General features: G+C 44.3%; 1 protein-coding gene across 1 annotated transcript in view; it reads left to right on the top strand.

Annotated features, from left to right (window-relative positions):
• PNCK (pregnancy up-regulated nonubiquitous CaM kinase) overlaps positions 1 to 22,521 on the top strand; it is a 198,590-nt gene that overhangs the window by 146,246 nt on the left and 29,823 nt on the right. Inside the window, exons 5-8 of the mRNA XM_077478876.1 lie at positions 2,700 to 2,838; positions 7,865 to 7,988; positions 8,103 to 8,178; positions 10,029 to 10,141. Coding sequence (XP_077335002.1) covers positions 2,700 to 2,838; positions 7,865 to 7,988; positions 8,103 to 8,178; positions 10,029 to 10,141 — 452 coding nt within the window. The remainder of the gene's footprint in view (positions 1 to 2,699; positions 2,839 to 7,864; positions 7,989 to 8,102; positions 8,179 to 10,028; positions 10,142 to 22,521) is intronic.

The raw sequence follows: 22,521 nt of genomic DNA, 5'->3' as shown, positions 1-22,521 counted from the left end.
TAAGACAGAAAGAAAGTTATTTCAACGGTTCCTCTGTCGAAAAGGTTGAGAAAGGCAGCATTAGGTTGTAGATTATCAGAATATGGGTGTTGCCACTTATAGATTGTTACTGTGGCTGGTGTGGAAGATTATGAGTCTAGGAGGTGGTATATGTCATGGTTGCTCATGAGATCAGTGATGGTGGTGAATGTCTCCCAGCTGCTGTAGGAGGTGGTCATTATAATAAAGTGGGTTTGGGTGAGCAGTAGGTGTCAAAAAATACTATAATGTGATTGTTTTTCCTTAGGTAAGGTGATGAGTCAGAGGCGGGAGTAATTATGTGGATTTTCATTGGTATAGGAAATACAGGTAGCTGTGAGTCTAGAGAAGGATGAGGGTGACCATTTTCATTGTGGGAAAAGATAGTACGGCTTCTATGCATGGAGCATGGGGGCAGGAAGGGTGACCATAGTCGGCACTTGATGAGTGCCTATCACAGGTGCAGTTATTAACCCTTGCAGCACTAGAAGATCACCTCTGTGGGGGCAGAACTTTAGTTTTAAACCCAACACAATGGCAACCAGCACACAGGACTCCTTTTTCATAGCAAGTACCATCCCTGGTGACGTTAATTAAAAAAGATCATTAAACTTCAGCATTATTCTAGCATCTATTTCTATTACTAGAACTTTAAAATACAGCAGTCTGGAACTGGATTAACTAAAGCAACCCAAACTTGCAAAAATATAAATTAATAATACCAAAACCATGACAAGACGTGTAACATACATATGAAAATAAAAACTGCTTAGTATATGCAATACATATCACCGCTTTTTCATGAATAACCATCAAACTTGGTATAATTGACAATATAGCTATTTTTCCACTACTCATTGGTCAACGCATTTGACATGTTTCCATGCTTCTTCAGGACAGCTTTATTCTACTAAGTGCTGCAACTCCTGTGCTGGCAGATGTCTTAAAAGGCTTACAGCACTGCTCAAAGCCAGAGATGTGAGTGACTCCCCGCCGGGGGGTCAGTGCATGGGAGTAATGCCGCGTACACACGGTCGAACTGTATGACGTACTTAGTCCGTTGAAACACATTTCAGCGGACAATCCGCTCGTGTGTGGGCTTCAGCTGACTTTTTCAGCGTGCAGTCCGGAGTACTAAGAATTTCGGTTTTTCCAAAAATCTTTCCGTCGTACTTTGGTTTCAGCGGACAATACGGTCGTCAGTATGCTAGTCCGACGGACTAAGAATGGCGCATGCCCAGAAAGGATTTACAGGGCTTTGCTGTGTCTTGGACTTCCTATTTCTAGTCCTGTCGTATGTGCTGTACGTCATCGCGCAAGCTTTCGTCGGACTGTTTGTGTATCCGTGTGTGGTCAAGTCCGTTCAGTGGAAAGTACGCTGGATTGTCCGTCGGATTGTATGACGGACTAAGTACGTCATACAGTTCGACCGTGTGTACGCGGCATAAGAGACCAACATCACTAATCCAAGAGTGTCAGCATGAGGAGGGTAGGATGTCACTCCACCTAGTATAAAGTGAATGGCCTCAGTCAGCACTGCCCTTGCAGCCACGTGCTGACGCATTTTCCTGTTTTGTGACAGAGGTGGGGAATATGAGCAGGACAAGAGTTTATGAGCACATCATTGGCCGTGATAGAGGAAAAAGAAACGTGTTCAATGTAAACAAAAGAAGTGTTTAAGATATGTGCTAGGAGAGTCAGACTCCTTTTCACAAAAGTAGCAGTCCAGCTTTCCAACATGTCCCATTAAACACTGCTCTAATCAACAGCTCTGCTCTGGGCTGGAGAGAGCAATATATGTTGATTAGAGCAGTGTTCAGTGCAACATGTCGGGCCGCAGGAGAGCCGAGTGTTTGAGAGCTTAGGATCCGACTCTCCTAAGTATAGGCAGCGCAGCGATTTTTAAGTGTGCAACACTTAGCTGATAACTTGTCCCACTGAACACTGTTCTAATCAACATGGCTGCCCAGGGTGAAGGAGAGAAAGCTATGTTGAGTGGAGCAGTGTTTATTGGAACATGTCAGGCCGCAGGAGAGCCAAGTATCTGAGCGCTGTAGTCTGACTCTCCTATGTACTGGCATCACAGGGGTTTTTAATCCTTGCTATAACACTTAGCTGATTAGTTCCTTTTGGTTTTTCACACCAGAATTATAAAGATGTATAGTCATGGTGGATCAGAAAGAATTCACCAATCTGTTGTCACAAGCTTGGAAGTCCATAATTGTCTAAAATGTCTTTGTATGCTGTAGCATTAGCAGTAGCCTTTACTGGAAAATCCTGAACTAAGTTGTTGAGAGCGTTATCTGCATATGTTTGGCTATATAGTGTAATATCTACAGCCGCTTACCTGAAAATAAAGTGAGGCTGATGTTCAAATTAAAGTACCAACCCAACCAAATATCCAACTTCACCCCTTTTCTCTGTGTTATATACAAATATAGGATATCTTCTTTTTCGAGGTGCAGCTGAAATGTTATCTCAGATTCAGAACACAGCGGATTAGGTGACCCAGGCAGCTTTGATTATCTGCTACCTTCAGGTAGAGAGCTGAAACACATTTAATCCACATGCACGCTCGCTCTGGAGTCCAACTTGCCTAATCCCCCATATTTTCTGATTGACATTGTAATACATTGAATGTTGCTTGGATAGCACACTGATTCATGACATCTCTCTTGCAGAGTCACGGGTGGCGAGCTCTTCGATCGCATCATTGAGCGAGGATATTACACAGAAAAGGATGCCAGTCAGCTCATCCGACAGGTCCTGGACGCTGTGCAGTACTTGCACAATATGGGAATTGTGCACCGTGATCTCAAGGTATTGTGGACTCGAATTGAGCTAAGAAACTGCTGTGCTATTTAGGATACCAATTACTGTATACAGCTTTTTTTTAAATGTTTGCAAAGCGTAAAGAACCTTTAAAGGAAACCATACTGAGTAATTATGGATGCTGCTATTGCAGACATTTCCTTCTGAAAATGCTACTTCCCTGGCTGTCATACTGATCTGGTGGGTACAGTACTATCAGAGCCATTGAACCAGCACAGGTATGCAGAGTGGGACTTCTGTTGTCTCTCTGACCTTCCTAATCTGCATGCTTGTTCTGGACTAGTGTACTCAGAAAATACTAAAGTAGGCAGCTAGCACTTTCAGAAGATGGTTAGCAAGCCTCTTATCCCCAATGCCTCATACTGCCTCCCAGCTACCCCGAGAACTTCACCCTTCACCAGTATGTCCTGTCTTCATTTTGTATGGAAAAATAAATATTTGGTGGTCCTCTATGACTAAACCTCTGTTGGGCTGAAATGGAGGTGATGGAGCAATGTCTGACATAGAGCTTAGTTGTTTGGCTTGTGGTGTATGTATCCAAGTGATAATAAAGCTTTTTGAAGCATTGATTTAACAAATAAAAAAAAGTATAGATGGGGCTTTCCTTTGTCTTCGAAGAACAATGGGCTTGATCGAGCCAGCTCCCAATATCAAAGAGTTAATCAGTATCCCGTGTGGAGCAGTATCCTTTTCAAACATTTGGTGGTCATAGATAGCTCAGTAAAAGCAAACAATGTTTCTAATTTTGCATACCTCTTATGCCGCGTACACACGATCAAACAAGCGGGTGGAAAAGTCCGGCAAACTGAAGTCCGCCAGACAATCCCCCCGTGTGTAGCCTCCGGCATACTTTTTTGACCCGAAAGTACGGCGGACTTAGAAAGTAGTTTTGCACTCCAATCTTCCCGCTGGACTCGCTTTTCGGCAGACAATCCGGCCGTATGTGTGCCAGTCCGCTGTACTTTTGAAATGAGCGGACTTTTCCCGCCCGGAGAAAAGTCCGCTCATTTCGAGCAGGTCTCCAGGTAGGCGGGGCCCGCGAAAGAGACGTCGCAGGCCCCGCCACCTGGTATGGACTTAAAGGGGAACCCCAACGCCGAAAAAAATCGGCGTGGGGGTCCCCTCAGGTCCACATCAGACCCTTGTTCAAGCATGCTACCCGGCCGGCCAGGAAAGGGGGGGACGAGCGAGCGCCCCCCCCCCCCCCCTCCTGAGCCGTACCAGGCCACCTGCCCTCAACATGGGGGGTGCCTTGGGGAAGGGGGGGCCGCGCGCCCCCCCCCACCCCAAAGCACCTTGTCCCCATGTTGATGAGGACAAGGGCCTCTTCCCGACAACCCTGGCCGTTGGTTGTCGGGGTCTGCGGGCGGGAGGCTTATCGGAATCCGGGAGCCCCCTTTAATAAGGGGGCCCCCAGATACCGGCCCCCCACCCTATGTGAATGAGTATGGGGTACAATGTACCCCTACCCATTCACCTGTAAAATAAAGTACAAAAAAAACCACTTCTGTCTTCGGGGGTCTTCTCGCCGGACTCCTCCGCTATCTTCTTCTAGCTCTTTTGCTAGCGGAGGAGCACGGCTTTCTTCCTCACCGCCGCCTCTTCTTCCGACTTCGGGGGGTCTTGTTCCCCTCTTCGGTTATTCTGCCGGGCCACCGCGCCTTCTTATAGCTCTTTTACAGGCGGTGGCCCGGTCTTCTGTTGCTGCCGCCGCCGCCTTCCGTTCTTCTTCTTCTTCTCCTGGAGATGTTGACTCGACGCTCTCTCCGGCCGCAATGCCAGGGACGCGCTGCGCGGCGACTTATATAGGGACAAGGGGCTGGGTCATCGGTTGATGTCACATGGGTTGATGTCACATGGTGACCCCCGCCCCCTTACGATGTCACAGTCCCAGAGGATGCTGGGACTGTCGCCATGTGACATCAACCCATGTGACATCAACCGATGACCCCACCCCTTGTCCCTAAATAAGTCGCCACGCAGCGCGTCCCTGGCATTGCGGCCAGAGAGAGCGTCGAGTCAACATCTCCAGGAGAAGAAGACGAAGAACGGAAGGCGGCGGCAGCGGCAACAGAAGACCGGGCCACCGCCTGTAAAAGAGCTATAAGAAGGCGCGGTGGCCCGGCAGAAGAACCGAAGAGGGAGACAAGACCCCCGAAGTCGGAAGAAGAGGCGGCGGCGAGGAAGAAAGCCGGGCTCCTCCGCTAGCAAAAGAGCTAGAAGAAGATAGTGGAGGAGTCCGGTGAGAAGACCCCCGAAGACGGAAGACCCCCGGAGCTGTGCGATAAACTATTTTATCTTGTGTGTTGGCTTTTTTTTTTGTACTTTATTTTACAGGTGAATGGGTAGGGGTACATTGTACCCCATACTCATTCACATAGGGTGGGGGGCCGGTATCCGGGGGCCCCCTTATTAAAGGGGGCTCCCGGATTCCGATAAGCCCCCGCCCGCAGACCCCTTTCCTCGCCGGCCGGGTAGCGTGCTTGAACAAGGGTCTGATGTGGACCTGGGGGACCCCCACGCCGATTTTTTTCGGCGTTGGGGTTCCCCTTTAAGTCCATACCAGGTGGCGGGGCCAGCGACGTCTCCTTCGCGGGCCCCGTCTACCTGGAGACGCGCTCGAAATGAGCGGACTTTCCTCCGCGTGTGTGGGCGAGTCCGTTCATTTCAAAAGTAGGGTGGATAGTACGGCGGCCTTAGTACGCCGTATTAGTCTGCTGAAAAAGTGCCGTGTGTGGGCAAGTAGCTTGTTCGGAAAGTCCGACGGACAGTCTGGCAGGAAGTCCGCCAGGCTAAGTCCGTCAGATAGTCCGCTACGTGTGTACGCGGCATTACAATTCAGCTGTTTCTAGGTATATAAGCAAATAATTAGTGCCTGAGGAGTCTGAAGGCTTTCATTGTTACTCCCAACCTGTTGGAAGATCACCCCATGAGTGGGTCTTTGAGTCTTTTCTCCTGTAGAATAGAAAGAAGGATCAGAATTACTGAGTATGCATTGTTGGCATCGAGTAAGTCTTCAGGCCGGTCCTGATTCTTGTTAGGTGCAAGGACAGGTCAATAGCTTGTAACTTAGGGTTACTTTCTGAAGAGCAGCTAACCCCCTTGGGGCACAGATCACCTATCCTCTTCAATCCAGGGCAATCTGAGATCTGCCTACTGAATAATGGGCTCTCCCTTCCACACAAGTCACTGGGCGAGCTTCAACCGAGGACTTCACTGAGGCTTAATACTAATTTTGCTGGGACCCCATGATACCATACACAGGGACCCAGATTTCCAAAATACCCAGGGGGCACCAGAGGGTGTGAAGAACATCAATCCAACGGGAACTCTGGGTAGCAACCAGCCTGGCAGAGCCAGGTTATCTAGAGTTACTACAGAGCCTTTACTGGTACCTGTCCTTGTTCCTCCATACACAAGTTCTTCCATCAAGAAAATTGCCCAAAGCAAATAAATGATTGCTTATTTAGGAAGGTGAATTCCAATGTTTCACAAATGCTACATCGTACAAAGGTAGCTGGTTTTCACTTCTTCTCTTCCAAAGTCCAAATGGAGCAATTCAGTGTTCACGCAGTTCAAAATAAGCATCAGAAAACGTCTTCTCCCAAAAGACAGAGCAAATGTTCTCCTTCCTTCTCATCTGCACCAGAGACCAGTCCCAACTTTGCCCTGAAGGAATAGGATAGGGCACAGCCCTTTTCTACAATTTCTCACATGATGGATTTCAAAGTGCTTCCTATGCAAGTGGAGTTCCTCTTCAACTTCTTTCCCTGGCTGACCCAACTGAACCAACCCGATCCCACCCTTACATCCTTAAAACGTTGGTTTTAATGGAAATACAATGCACCGTCTTTCTTCAAGGGAGCTGATCCATAACAAAGGAATAGTGTGGGTGGACCTTGTTCTGGTCCTAAGCTGCTACCTCTCTGACTGCAACACAAAGAGTGCCCAGCAGATAATAAACTCAAGAGAGGGTATTGAGGAGCGCCTAGCACAAAAGTTCATATCACTTAGAGATCTTTTTAAAATATTTATTGGTAATGAGCAGTGGTCTCCAAACTGTGGCCGAGCCAGTTTGCTTGCCTCTATCTGTCCCTTGGGGCACTATTCCTCCCACTGACACCAACAATTGGGCACCACTGACACCAAGAATGCGGGACTATTCCTCCCCCTGGTATCAAAGATGGGGCATTGTTTACTCCCACTGTCAGAACATATTTACCCCCACTAGCCACAGTCTGGTCCCCTAAACTCTGAAGGACAGTAAACTGCTCTTTGTTTAAAAAGTTGGGAGACCCTTGGTGAAGAGCATCAAATACAGCCAAGACATTTAGGGGAAAGGTTTCCTCCTTCCTCAGAGCTGTCAAATATTAACTGCACTATGATCAGTTTATAGTGCTGCTAAAATTTGACAGCCCTGAAACAAGTTGGCTGTGTTTGATATCTTATCCAAGGAAGATTGACAAAAAACATTGGTCAGGACCCCTGGTTAAAGGACCATACACTCCTCAACAAGATCCCTTGTTCCTGATAAGGTATTTATGTGCACATTTAGTGTCTGCCCTTATAATAAGCAGTCCTGGTTTACTTGCTTGAGTACTGACTTACAATATTTGTTCTTCTTTCACTTCAAGCATCTCTATACACTGTTCCCCAACATCAGGCATTTGGAGCTTCACACATGACACACATAGTCTATATTAGAGTTTCTCAACCAGGGTTCCTCCAGAGTTTGCTAGGGGTTCCTTAAGCAATAACCCATTTTGCCTCTCAGATAAGTTCCCACTGACACCATTTTTCTTTTTAGCTATTTGTAAAGGAGTAATTCTTCCCAATGTCCATAAGTGTAAGGGAGCATTCTTCCCACTAACCATCAGACTAATGTATCATGAGTTGTAGATATAGTAAGTTTTAGTTGTTCCCTGAGACCAGAAAGTTATTTTAAGGGTTCCTTTGTGTTGAGAAAGGCTGGTCTATATCTTTCTTTTTTTCAGTTTATTCTTTATGCTTTCAGCCAGAAAACCTCCTCTATGCAACTCCTTTTGAAGACTCCAAAATCATGATCAGTGACTTTGGCCTCTCCAAGATTGAAGACGGTGGAATGATGGCCACAGCTTGTGGGACACCAGGCTATGTGGGTAAGGACTGTACACATTTAGGACTGGTTACCATTTAGTTCTAAAGGAGGAGTAAAGGAGGATAAGAGTTATCAGTTAAAACAGTTGAACTTGAGCTTTTTATTGTGTCTGCAGCCCCTGAACTCCTGGAGCAGAAGCCATACGGGAAAGCTGTTGATGTATGGGCCTTAGGTGTCATCTCGTACATTCTGTAGGTATTGCACAGGACTGATTACGATTGAATGTGTCACATATATATTTCAGGTGATTTAGGGGAAAAAATTTAGTAAAGCATAGGCTATTGCCCAAATAAACCAAAAAACTTTTAAGAAAAAAGGTTTATTATACAAAAATTACTCCAAAATATAAAATAATCCCTAGGACTACCCAGTGAAAACACTTAAGAACTTTAAAAGGAAAGCAATTAAAAATGTTTAAATGTTTTACCTGGGCAGTCCTAGGAATTACATTTTTTGTTTTTTTCATGTAATTTATTTGAGCAACACCATATGATTTTGCTCAAAAATTTCACCTATATCATATTCAGTCTTGAAATCTAGGTGTACATTTATTGTGTGTTTGCTCTCTTTTTTTTATGCTCTCGTTTTTTTTTTAAGACCCTGATGCCTCCCGTTTAGCCTCATATGTCTCAATCTCCTTATGATATATTTTATTACATTTACGATGCAAATTCTAGGCAAACATATCATTTTTTACAGAACTGAAGCCTCTGTAAGTAACTTTGACAGCGTCACGTTTCAGGGACAGGTGGTAATTGAGTGATATTTAAGCAATATATAGACTGCAGGCATATTCAAATAGTTAAACTTAAATAAGAACTAGCATATTTTTTTTTCTGTCTCCAGTTGGTGCTTCCCACCCTATGAGGTCCGATATGCCCTCCCCCCTCCTTCCTGCCACAGCTGAACCAACAACAACTAGGAAGGAGACGACTGCTTCAAAACAGCAGCTTATCTCGACTTTATTGAGACAAGCAACAGGAATGCAGATGCTCAGGTGCTGACATGTGCCCCCTCCCTCTGCATTTCTCTTGCCACTGGGAAAGTGCTCAGAGCCAAGGCAAGCTGTTGTTATGAAACATCCATCTCCTTCCTAGCTGTTGTTGGATCAACTGCAGCAGGAGGAGGGGGGCAGATCAGACTTCATAGGCTAGGTTTAGGAAGTACCTAGCAACATGAGGCAAACTACTGCATGCACTTTGTCCAATGGGGAAAGAGCAGCAAAAAATTAGAAATATTGATAGCTCTTCTTTAAGTAAGCCTCTCACTTTGTAAGACAGGCGAAGGCAATGTCAAAGCTCCTGGAGGTGCTTATATCTACAATTATTAGTCATCCAGAGAGCCAGAGCAGCCAATAAATGCGAGGCACCCAGTATGCAAATATTGAATTTCATCTCTGAAGTCAGAGCTCTGCTATGGTTTCCACTCATCCCACCTCTCCGGCAGTGTCCAGTTTAGCAGGCAGTACTGCTGCTAAATGCAGCCCATTCATGTCAACGGGAGCCTGTCACAACCTCCCTGCAAATTTGTGTAATGCACAAGTTTGCACAGTGGTTCTGCGGGCTTTCAAGGGTTAAAACCGGTGTCCAAGTGGAGATACAATGCCTCCTAACCACTTGTTAAATGTGGTGGATCACTTTCCACAGGGGCATTGGCAACCACAAGTGTAAACGAGCCCTAACGGCGTGGAACAGGGTTAGTTGAGATGCTAGGGCACTGATGGAAAGGGGAGTGAGTTGAGCTGAGCTGGCAAATCATTCCTGATGGGGAGGAATGGCGATCTGAGCTGCTGTTGTAATAGTAATCGCTGTTGTGTAAAAGTAATTGAACAACTTCAGTGCTTCGGATGGAAACTGAAAGGATGAACTGCTCCACAGTTATTTTAGCTACAGTGGTCAGTTGGCTTGTTTTAAAGCACTGCTTGTTAAAAATACATAATTACTTGAACCTCTGTAGTCTGGCCATAGTACAAAGGTGCATTTTAAAGTGACTTGTAACTAAATGGATGAACAGATCTTATCAAGTTGTTACTATTTTATAGACTGTGTGGATATCCGCCTTTCTATGATGAAAATGACTCGGAACTTTTCAATCAAATCATAAAAGCAGAGTATGAATTTGATTCGCCATACTGGGACGATATATCTGAATCAGGTACGGTGTGTATCCTAGCCTATCTGTTCCAATATTTAGCTGGACTTTCCTGGGTTTTGTACAGTGAAAGAGGTGGGGCTCATCTCAGTGAACGCCATTTAAACTAAATATGGAAATATGGAGTGTGGTTTGGTAGATTGGAAGGGTGGAGAAGCTGATGAGGGGAACAAGGCTTAAGGACCATGATCACTCACAAAAAGAAAACATGCCATAGGGGGGACTGCTCTAGATTTACTAAAATTACAGCACCTTACAAATTCATTCTTCACCATTTGTACCTCTTACAGCCCCATAAATATAAGATCAGAGTAAAAAAATACATTAAAAAAAGAAAGGGACTAGCACAATAAAAAGCATAAACTGTGAACATAATAAAACAAGCGAAATGACTAAAGAAAGTCAAATTTAATACATTTCTTTAACAGGACTATGTAAACACCATATTTGAACTTGGTTTGGTTGGAACCAAGAAGTTATCTCCCATTGCTGACCAATTAACTGGGGGTGGGAGATTCCTGCCCTGTAGCTACACATATACAGAGAGAAAGGGATTCTAGTGACTTCATTGACTTAATATGGCCATGTGCCCATATTAGGTCAATGATGTCACAAGCATCCCCCCGCCCTTTCATGTACATCAGCTGTGTGGTGGGAATCCTCCCCCCACGGCTCATTGGACTAGCAAAGACAATTAACTTAGGGGTTCCAACCGAACCAAGCTCAATCAAGGTTCAGACAAACTTGAGTTTGGACCAAATCCAAGCTCATCAATGCTAGGCTAACTTTTGGGGGCCTATGAGCTCAACAAAAAAAGCACCAATGGGCCACAGGTTGGGCACCAGGGGCCTAAATAGAAAGTGCACATGTTACTTATGTTCTAAAATGGATAAGGTAATACATTTTCTTGCCCAGGTGGTGGGTTGCACAAAGGAATTTGGGAGTATCTGTTTTTTCCCTTACAAAGAAGAGGTCCATTTTTACTTGATATAATAATGGTAGCAGTAATTCTGACATCTGTGCTACTAATTATTTTGATGTGTAATATTTAACCACTTAAGGACCGAGCTTCTTTCTGAGATTTGTTGTTTACAAGTTAAAAAAACTGTTTGTTTTTTTTTTGCTAGAGAACCCCAAACATTATATATTTTTTTTCTAACACCCTAGAGCAGTGGTCATCAACGCTGTCCTCAGGGCCCACTAACAGGCCAGGTTTGCAAGATAACTGAAATACATCACAGGTGATATAATTTGCTGCTCAGTGATTGCAGTATTCTAGTCTGCATCTCCCAAAGGTAATACATAAAACTTGGCCTGTCAGTGGGCCCTGAAGACAAGGTTGATGACCACTGCCCTAGAGAATAAAATGGCGGTCTTTTTTAATACTTTTTGTCACATTGTATTTGCGCAGCGGTCTTACAAGTGCACTTTTTTTGGAAAAAATAAACTTTTTTTAATTAAAAAATAAGACAACAGTAAAGTTAGCCCAATTATTATATTATGAATCATAATGTTACGCCGAGTAAATTGATAACCAACATGTCACACTTCAAAATTGCGTCCGCTCGTGGAATGGCGACACACTTTGACCCTTAAAAATCTCCATAGGCGACATTTAAAAAATTCTACAGGTTGCATTTTGAGTTACAGAGGAGGTCTAGGGCTAGAATTATTGCACTTGCTCTACCGATTGCGGCGATACCTCTGTTTTCATATGGGACGCTACTCACGTATGTGTTCGCTTCTGTGCACAACCTTGGCAGGAAGGGGCGCGTTTCAAAAAAAATGTTTATTTTATTTATTTTACCTTTTATTTTTACACTGTTCTTTAAAAAAAAAAATTGTGTCACTTTTATTCCTATTACAAGGAATGTAAACATCCCTTGTAATAAAAAAAAGCATGACAGGACCTCTTAAATATGAGATTTTGGGTGAAAAAGACCTCATATCTGATATTTACACTAAAATGCAATAAAAAATTCTAAATAAAAATGAAATGGCCCTTTAAGAGCTATGGTGGAAGTGGCGTTTTGACATCACTTCCACCCTGCATTGATATAGGGACGGGTGGGGGCCATCTTCCCCTTGCTTGTCTCCATGCCTAGCAGGAAGAAGGATCCGATCGCCTCGCTGCTACCGATGGCTCCAGCAAGCGGCGGAGGGCGCCGGGACGCAGCGGGAGGGGGGACCTCTCCCAATGTTGATAAGTGATCTTGCGCCGCAGAGACCACTTCTGAAAGCGGACCGCCCTCTGAAGAAGAGGATGCCAGGGTTATGGCAGCTAGCTCCTGCCATAACTACAATATTTCTCTTCAAAGTAGCGACATAAACCTGCGGCCTCAGTCCATAAGTGGTTAAAGATAGGTCCACTTTAAAGGGTAAGTTCACCTCTCTGGACCCCTCTTCACATAGCAGGCCCCTGCTCCTGGTGTAGTGCTTGGTCCACCACAATACACAGGTCCAAAGTGAGTATTCATCATAGTATTTACAATGGCAATAATTCATTGGCCAACCAACCACGCTGACCAACAAGAAGCCCTTCTTTTTTTCTGGGACATCTTACTGGGAGAAGCCACCTCAGATGCACTTCTCATTGGTCAATATGGTTATGCTGACCAATAAGCATTTGCCATTGCGAGCATTATAATGGATACTCACTCCGGGGCTGTGTATGGAATCTACACTGGCAGCATGGGACATCATGACAGCTATAGGCAGTGGGGTCTAAAGCGGTGGCCAGGGTATTTGGAGTTAGTTAACCTTTTCATTTTTTGTTATAAGGTAAAATGATCCTTTAAAGTGTAAGCATTGGCTATGCTGTGGCGCTCTCCCCTCTTATACTGATGCCCTAGATCTGGGTTTTTTAACTAGGGTTCCTCAAGATGTTCCTTGAGCAATGAGCAATCTTTTCCTCTCAGATAAGTTTCCACTGACACCATTGGTCTTTTTAGCTATCTGTAAGGGGGTCATTTTGTCCAACAACCACAAGTGTAAGGAGCATTATTCTGACTGATCATCAGACAAATGTATCATGAGTTGCAAATATAGTATTTTTTAGCAGGGGTTTCCTCTTTCATGAGACTAGAAATGTACTGTATGTTCAAGGTTCCTCTGTGTTGAAAAGATTGAGAAAGGCTGCCCTAGGCAGAGGCCCTCAAAGATCCTCCGGTTCATTATGGCATGGGTATGGAGATGCACATACTGTATATCTGTCATGCATCCAGATGATCTCGCTGTCTCTTTCTCTGTCTGTGTGAGAAATGAATAAAGAAAGATCCTCCTGTCATCTTCGCTCTGTATGACTTCACTGGATGTTCCTTTCATCACATTTCACCGACACTTTTTAAGCCAAACGGTTTAAATTCACGAAATGCTTGTAAAACTAAAATATATCTCTGTTTCCAGAGCCACAAAAAACCCTTCTAATAAAGACAGGAAAAAGGATCTTCACAAGAAAAAAAAATGAAATAATAAGGTCCCTGGGGAATAGAGGTGTCCTAGCTCATAGCTGTCAGCCATTAGCGATACATTGAGAAGGTACACAGGAAACCAGTCCATAGAGAACTAGATACCGCTACCGACACAATGCTACTGATAATTTAAATTGCAGCAGAAATTTTTTACTTTTGATGTTTTTTTTTGTCTATCTTTTGTGGTTGTGTAACATTTAAAATGGGTGTCCTATCTAATGAAAGCCAGTAAGGGTTGAGGACAATAGAGACCTTGTGGCTTGATTGGGCTACCTGCCCAATTAAAGTATTTGAAGCCGAATATTCCGATTTTTACAAAGTTCAGCCATGACTTGTTCTCTATTAGTGACGGTATAGCAGGTTCTTAATGCTCAGCCACCCATCAGGGTAACCCAGAACTTTGGCCGAGCTGTCACCAACAGCTGATGATCACAAACTTACAGGTATCTGGTAACAAACTTCAGATGATATCAACACAGTGGAAAGATCAGGAGCCCCCTCCTACAGGATTGAACACTTGCTATTCGAACATTCCTCTGAACTCGAACATTTAGGGCAGGGGGTCTCAAACTGGTGGCCCTCCAGCTGTTACAAAATGACAAGTCCCATTAAGGCATTGCAAGGTTGACAGTTACAAGCATGACTCCTACAGGCAGAGGCATGATGGGACTTGTAGTTTCGCAACAGTTGGAGGGCCACCAGTTTGAGATCCCTGATTTAGGGCATTTGGAGGGGAAGAGTGTGACAGCTGGCTGTCAATTGTTGCTAGGAAGTAACAGGTGCTGGCACCTGCTTTGTCCTTACCGACCACTGATGTCATCTGATCCTTTCACTTATATGACCAGGAGTCCCTAATCACGTCTGCAAAGGGGATGGGGGATAGGGGGTGAAACAATTGCCTAAATATAACAAATGGCCATATTTGGGAAATAATGTTTACCACTAACCCCCACCCCTTTCCTTATACTGCACGTCAGACAGCTATCATTTGCCAAGTTGTCTGGTTTTCTTTCGATAGCGCATCTTGATTGACATAGATGTCCTCCTTTCCTGGTCTGCATGCTTTGATAAGGGTCTGGTATGGAATTTTGTGGAGGGGGGGGGGGCTCATTCTTTTTATGTTGTATGTGGTTCCCCTGTAAAATCCACATTGTTTGTTTTTCTTTTTTTTTCTGTGAGGCCCCACCTTAAAATACACATCAGACCTAAAAGATACTAGAATACATTAGGTGGGAACCCCATGCTTTTATTTGTTGTGTGGGTCCCCCATTAACATCTGTGTGAGATCCTCATTATGGAGAGGCACTTGGTATAGATGAACAGAATCCCTCGCCATTTGCCTACAAACAGAACGAAGCATCGGGGAACTGTAATTTTGCCAGTAATTTAAAGCGGGATTCCACCCTAAAGTGGAACCTCCGCTGATCGGATCCCTCCCCCCCTCCGGTGTCACAATTGACACCTTTCAGGGGGGAGGGGGGTGGAGATACCTGTCAAAGACAGGTATTTACACCCACTTCCGGGCATAGACTCCCGTGGGAGTCTACGCCATTTCCTGCCCTGCCGCGCTGTCTGCTGGGACACACACGGGTCCCAGTGACAGCGCGGAGATTTCCTATTGCGCGGCGCAACTCGCGCATGCGCAGTAGGGAACCGGGAAGTGAAGCCGATTCGCTTCACTTCCTGATTCCCTCACCTAGAATGGTGGCGGCAGCAGCCGAGGGCCGAGCGATCGATCAGCCTCAGCTGCCGGCATCGCTGGAACCCGGGACAGGTGAGTGTCCATTTATTAAAAGTCAGCAGCTGTAGTATTTATAGCTGCTGGCTTTTAATATTTTTTTTTTTGGTGGAATCCCTCTTTAAGCACACCCTTCTCTTTGTAAATGTTAGTGTTGCTGTAGTAGGTTATATACATTGCACAGATGCACCGCCTCACAGGCAAGGTCAGGGCATCCCCAAGGCATGTTATTTTACATTACATTACATATATTACATTTTAATGTATTTTTTTGCTTTGGTACATCTCCCCCAGGGCAGTGCCCACTTCCCAATGCCCATTGTTTGACAATCCATTCCCTATTAGCCCAGAAAATGGCCAGAACGTTTTTACCATTCTGTTCCCATTGACATCAGTTTTTTCACTCAAAATGTATACATGTTCGGTGAACCCAGGTGTGTTCAGCTCATCACTACTAACCTCTAAATCGCTATGCATTGTGGTCCACAGGGTAGTGAGTAAAGGCTAGTTATAGCTGTAGCAAGCTGTATATTGGGATCTCTAAAGTACATCCACTGTCTAGTGATATTTTGTCCTGCAGAACAGTAGGTCCCCAACCTCAAACTCTTTAAGTACCCCTAAAAGGTCATGTTTTGGAAATTTCCTTTCGTTACAATAGCTGTCCTAAATATGGGGGCTGTACGGTAAGTAATGCAAAAGTAGTCCTAACTTTTTTATTAAGTTACATAGGTCATTTAAATTTCACATGTTGGTAGAGAAAATTGAGTACTGTCTGTGATACTTTTTTTATTTGCACATTAACATACAATTTTTCAGGACAAGCTTTTGTGGTATGTCCCCTTCTTCAAGGTCCAAGCAGTGCAACTTTACAAATCAATGTAATAAAGCTAGCAGTTGAGTAAGTGAGATAAGCCAGAGGAAGAGCTATAGACTTGGGGAGCGGGTGACAGTCAGAGGGGGTCATAAAACGATAGGTATAATGGGTAATGAAACCAATATCTAAATTGAGGGTGTTATTTTCTGTGTCAAAAAGAAGTATCATTCTTAGTTCAAACATTTTCCTTTCCTGGATAGTTCTGAAATTCCCTTTGAGGTCTTCTATAGTGATCTGGTTGTGAGAAGTGATGCCCCACTTCTCACAACTGGACCACGCTATAGAAATCTTCTTCCTTTCTGCCTTCCTTTGTCTTCTGCCTTCCTTTGTCTTCTGCCTTCCTTTGTCTTCTGCCTTCCTTTGTCTTCTGCCTTCTTTTGTCTTCTGCCTTCTTTTGTCTTCTGCCTTCTTTCGTCTTCTGCCTTCTTCTTCTGTCTTCTGCCTTCTTCTTCTGTCTTCTGCCTTCTTCTTCCATCATCTTCTTCCGTCTTCTGCCTTCTTCTTCCGTCTTCCATCATCTTTTTCCGTCTTCCATCATCGTCTTCTGTCTTCTTCTTCCGTCTTCCGCCTTTTTCTTCCGTCTTCTGCCTTCTTCTTCTTCCGTCTTCTGCCTTCTTCTTCTTCCGTCTTCTGCCTTCTTCTTCTGTCTTCTTCCTTCCTCCCTTCTTCCTTCTTCCTCCTTCAATGGATTCCAACAGAAGCAATAAGCGGCCATTGAGTTCTGGATGAAGGAGAGATGCAGGCTGTCCGACCTACACAGAAGGCTACAGAGTGTTTATAGAAATGATACCATTTACAAAACCAATGTGCCAAGATGGATGAAGACGTTTAAAAAAGGGCAAACCAACATTGAAGACAAACGACGCAGTGGGAGAAGATCAATGTTCAACAGCCTGCATCAAGACCTCAATGATGGCACATTGCTTCTCCTTGAAATGCATTATTTACCTAACCAACCAAACTGCTGGTTGTGGGCCAAACTGCTGGTTGTAAGCTAAACAGTGGAGCCTTGAGTGGAGTGTGAACAAGTATTGCTTTTTGACTGCTGGTGACTGCTGGGTTGCATTTTTAGGTTCTTTTTGGGGCTTTTCCTTGTAGCTTTTTAAAACCCTTTTCTGACACTTTTTAAATAGTTTTTTTTTCTTTACTTCCTTCAGCCTACTAATTAAGGGGAGTGGTTAATTGGGCACAGGTGCTTGAGGTCTATATAACTTTGTGTAGAACTCATTGTGAGCCTGGTCATCTTGAGTCTGTGGGAACTCTGTCCAAGTGGAACTGGTCAAAGTGGTGAGTTAAAAACCAGAGTTTATAACGGGGGTCATAGTACCTGTGTAGTGTGAGTACCTGAGTGTTGTCTGAGTAGTGTGTGTGGATCATTAGTACTTGTGTATTGTGGGTGCACGCTGGTCTGTGAGTACCTTTGTACTGTCTTGTAGAGTATCAGTGTCAGGAAGCTAGTTGTTAGGTAATTTGGACTGGGTATAATCTCTAATCCTCATTAAATTAATAGGTACGATGACTGGCAGGTGTGGAGAGGTGACTCGGTGTACATCTTGCAGCATGTATGCGTTCCTTGATCATCTGATCGAGGGCAAATACTGCTGTGCAAAATGTAAGCACGTTGTTTCCCTGGAAGCCCAGTTTCTGAATCTGGGGAAGCAACTGTCAGCACTGAGAGGACCCTCCACCCTAAATGAGAGCCAGGAACGTATACGGCAGGTGCCGGCAGGGGCCAGCACAGAGGTGGGTGGAGACAAAGAGGTGCAGGCATTAGCAAAGAATAGATGGGTGACAGTCAGGAAGGGTAGAGGGGCAAGTGCCAGGGAGGCCGATCCAGGGCTGGAGCATCCCAATAAGTACGCTCCATTGAGTGACATTGGTGATCCCAGTCAGGGACCAGCACTGCTGGAGCTGAGGGATTCTCCTAGCTGCCAGTGGAAGAACTCCCCCAGTGAGAATGAGGGGGGAGCGAAGGGAAAGTAAAGACAGATTCTGGTGGTAGGGGACTCAATTCTTAGGAGGACAGAGAGGGCAATCTGTAACAAAGACCTGAAGTGCCGAACTGTATGTCGTCTACTGGGCGCTCGGGTTTGGCACATCACGGATCTGGTGGACAGATTACTGGGAAGGGCTGGGGAAGACCCAGCTGTCATGGTGCACATTGGCACCAATGACAAAGTCAGAGGCAGATGGAGTGTCCTAAAGAATGATTTTAGGGACTTGGGAGCTAAATTGAGGAAAAGGACCTCCAAGGTAGTATTCTCAGGAATACTACCGGTACATCGAACCACACCCGAAAGGCAGAGGGAGATTAGGGAAGTAAACAAGTGGCTCAAGAGCTGGTGTAGTAAGGAGGGGTTTGGATTCCTGGAGGACTGGGACGACTTCTCAGTCGATAACCGGTACTATAGAAGGGACGGACTGCACCTAAATGAGGAGGGTGCAGATCAGCTGGGATTAAGGATGGCCAAAAAGTTAGAGGGGTTTTTAAACTAGGCGATGGGGGGGAGGGTCCAGAGATAGAGATAGTCAGTCAGCGTGGAGCATATTCCAGAGGGTAATATTAGGGGCATTAGTGGTAGGGTAACCAAAGCACATAAACCCAAGGTAAGTATAGTAGCAAGTCCTAGTTGTAATCTCGGAACACCCAAGAGGATAGTATGTGACCGGTCAAAATATATTAATGCATTCAAATGTTTGTTCACCAATGCCAGAAGTCTGCCAAGCAAAATAGGTGAGTTGGAAGCTCTGGTGCATCAGGTGAGCTATGATGTAATTGGTATTGCTGAAACTTGCCTTCATTCCTCACATGGCTGGGCTATTAATATTCCTGGCTATGTACTCTTTCGGAAAGACAGAGTAAAAAGGAAAGGTGGAGGGGTCTGTCTATATGTGAGAAGTACTCTCAAAGCGAGTGAGAAAGAGGACCTGGTGGGCGGAGAGTGTGATGAGTCTGAAGCGTTATGGGTGGAACTGCATACAGATGTGCGTAGTTCAAAGTTAATCATTGGAGTTTGTTATAGACCACCCAATGTTAATGAAGAGGTGGAGACTCAGCTCCTTACACACATAGAAAGGGCTGCAAGGGCTGGGACAGTGATAATAATGGGGGATTTTAACTACCCAGAAATTGACTGGAGTAATGGCACTGCTAGGACAGTTAAAGGGCAAAAATGTATAAACCTATTACAGGACAATTTTATGGTCCAGTTTATTGAGGCCCCAACTAGGAATGATGCTCTGTTGGACCTGGTAATCTCAAACCATGCAGAGCTTATTACTAATGTCCAGATAAAGGAATACCTGGGTAGCAGTGACCATAAAATAATTTCATTTGATGTTAGCCGTAAGAAAGAATCACATACAGGAAAGATAAAAACACTTAATTTCAAGAGATCAATTTTTCCAACGATGAGGGCTGCTCTCCAGGACCTAGACTGGGAGAGAATATTGGCAGCAATGGGTAAAGAACAGAAATGGGAATTCTTCAAAAAGACTGTTTGTGATCTCACTGCAAAGTATATTCCCATGGGCAATACGTTTAAAAGGCTAAAAATAAAACCTATGTGGCTCACGGCCAAAGTTAAAAAAGCTATAAAGTATAAGAAAAGAGCTTTTAAAAAATATAAAAAAGAAGGAACTCTAGTGTCATTTAAATGTTACAAAGAATATAACAGAATATGCAAAAATTCTAAATGAAAGACAGATTGCAAAAGATAATAAGACAAACCCCACAAAATTCTTCAAATATATTAATAGTAAAAAGGTCAAGTCTGTAGGCCCTTTACAAAATAATCTGGAGTGGGTGACTGGGGACAAAGAGAAGGCTAACTGTTTAAATACTTTCTTCAGCTCTGTGTATACAAAGGAGCATGGGGGAGCTCATGTCCATAATGGGGGTGGTAGTGACACAGCCCCAAATCCACAATGGCTTAAAAGTGATACGGTCCAGAAATATTTGGACAGAATAAAGGTGGATAAAGCACCTGGACCACCCACGGATCCTAAAAGAATTGAGCTCTGTAATTTTAAAGCCATCGTATCAAATTTTTAGGCACTCATTAATGACAGGAATAGTACCACTGAATTGGTGCAGGGCCAATGTGTTGCCTATATTTGAAAAGGGAACAAAGTCTTTACCAAGTAACTATAGACCTGTTAGTTTAACTTCTATAGTTGGGAAGATACTGGAGAGATTAATAAAAGACCACATAGACAAGTTCTTGCAGGAAAAAAACATTTTAACCACTTGCAGACCGGACCAATTTGCTGGTCAAAGACCAGACCCCTTTTTGCGATTTGGCACTGCGTTGCTTTAACTGACAATTGCGCGGTCCTGCGACGTGGCTCCCAAACAAAATTGACATCCTTTTTTTCCCACAAATAGAGCTTTCTTTTGGTGGTATTTGATCACCCCTGCAGTTTTTATTTTTTGTGCTATAACCAAAAATAGAGCGACAATTTTGAAAAAACGCATTATTTTTTACTTTTTGTTATAATAAATATCCCCCAAAAATATATAAAAAAACATTTTTTCCCTCAGTTTAGGCCGATACGTATTCTTCTACATATTTTTGGTAAAAAAAAAATCGCAATAAGCGATTATTGATTGGTTTGCGCAAAAGTTATAGCGTTTACAAAATAGGGATAGTTTTATAGCATTTTTATTAATAATTTTTTATTATTTTTTTTTTTACTAGTAATGGCGATTTTTATTGTGACTGCGACATTGTGGGGGACCCATCGGACATTTTTGACACATTTTTGGGACCATTGTCATTTATACAGTAATCACTGCTATATAAATGCAGTGATTCCTGTGTAAATGACACTGGCAGTGAAAGGGTTAACCAGTGGGTGGCAGTGCAGGGGTTAAGTGTTCCTAGGGGTGTGTTACTAACTGTGGGGGGGTTGGGCTTTCATTTAGTAAACACTGATCTCTGCTCCAATCACATGGAGCAGAGATCAGCGTCACTAGTTGCTAGGCAGAATGGAGAAATGTTGTTTACACAGCATTTCCTCCATTCGGCCGCTCCGTGAGACGATCGCGGGGATGCCCGCGGCGATCGAGTCCGCGGGTCCCGCGACCGGACTCACGGGGGTCCCGGCCAGCGCGGGAGCGCGCCGGCGGCGGCGTGCCCCCGATGGCAGGGCGGCATTGAATATTGGACGTACCTGTACGCCAATATGCCTGCCCGTGCCATTCTGTCGACGTACATCGTCGTGCGCTGGTCGGGAAGTGGTTAAGCAACAAACAGCATGGATTCATGAAAGACAGAAGTTGTCAGACAAACCTGATTTCTTTTTATGAGGAGGTAAGTAAAACCTTGGACAGAGGGGTGGCGGTGGACGTGGTATACTAGGATTTTGCAAAAGCGTTCGATACAGTTCCGCACACGCGGCTCATGTGTAAGGTAAAGTCTACAGGTTTGGAAATATCAGTTTGAAAATGGATAGAAAACTGGCTAAAAGACAGAATTCAGAGAGTCGTGGTTAATGATTCTTACTCTGAATGGTCTAAGGTTATCAATGGTGTACCCCAAGGTTCAGTGCTGGGACCCTTACTTTTTAATATCTTTATAAATGATATTGGGTCTGGGATCAAAAGTAACATTTCTGTCTTTGCAGAGGACACCAAGCTATGCAGTGGAATAACGTCCTTACAGGATGTCTCCAATTTACAAGCTGACCTCAATGCTCTGTCTAATTGGGTGACTATGTGGCAGATGAGGTTTAATGTTGAAAAATGTTAAGTTGTGCACTTGTGGGCTAAGAATATACATGCATCATACATACTAGGGGGAGTACAACTGGGGGGATCCATAGTGGAGAAGGTTCTGAGGGTTTTGGTAGATCATAAGCTCAATAATAGCATTCAATGCCAAGCTGCGGTTTCCAAAGTGAGCAAAGTCCTTTCTTGTATTAAGAGAGGTATGGACCCCAGAGTGAGAGAGAGATATCATTTTGCCCCTGTTCAAATCATTAGTAAGACCTCATCTGGAATATGCAGTTCAGTTTTGGGCACCAGTTCTCAAAAAGGATATCGGGGAACTGGAGAAAGTGCAGAGAAGGGCAACCCAACTGATAAGAGGCATGGAGGAACTCAGCTATGAGAAAAGATTAGAGGAACTGAATTTATTCACACTTGATGAGGGGAGATTAAGGGGGGATATGATCAACGTGTACAAATATATAAAGGGTCCATATAGTGAACTTGGTGTCGAGTTATTCACTTTACAGTCAACAAAGAGGACAAGGGGGCACTCTTTACGTCTAGAGGAAAAGAGATTTCATCTCCAAA

The sequence above is a fragment of the Lithobates pipiens genome, unplaced genomic scaffold, assembly GCF_037356315.1.
Source record: "Lithobates pipiens isolate NorthernLeopardFrog02 unplaced genomic scaffold, aLitPip1_a1.2 Scaffold_1, whole genome shotgun sequence".
NCBI classification, from domain to species: domain Eukaryota; kingdom Metazoa; phylum Chordata; class Amphibia; order Anura; family Ranidae; genus Lithobates; species Lithobates pipiens.
This window is presented reverse-complemented; position numbering and strand designations above follow the sequence as displayed.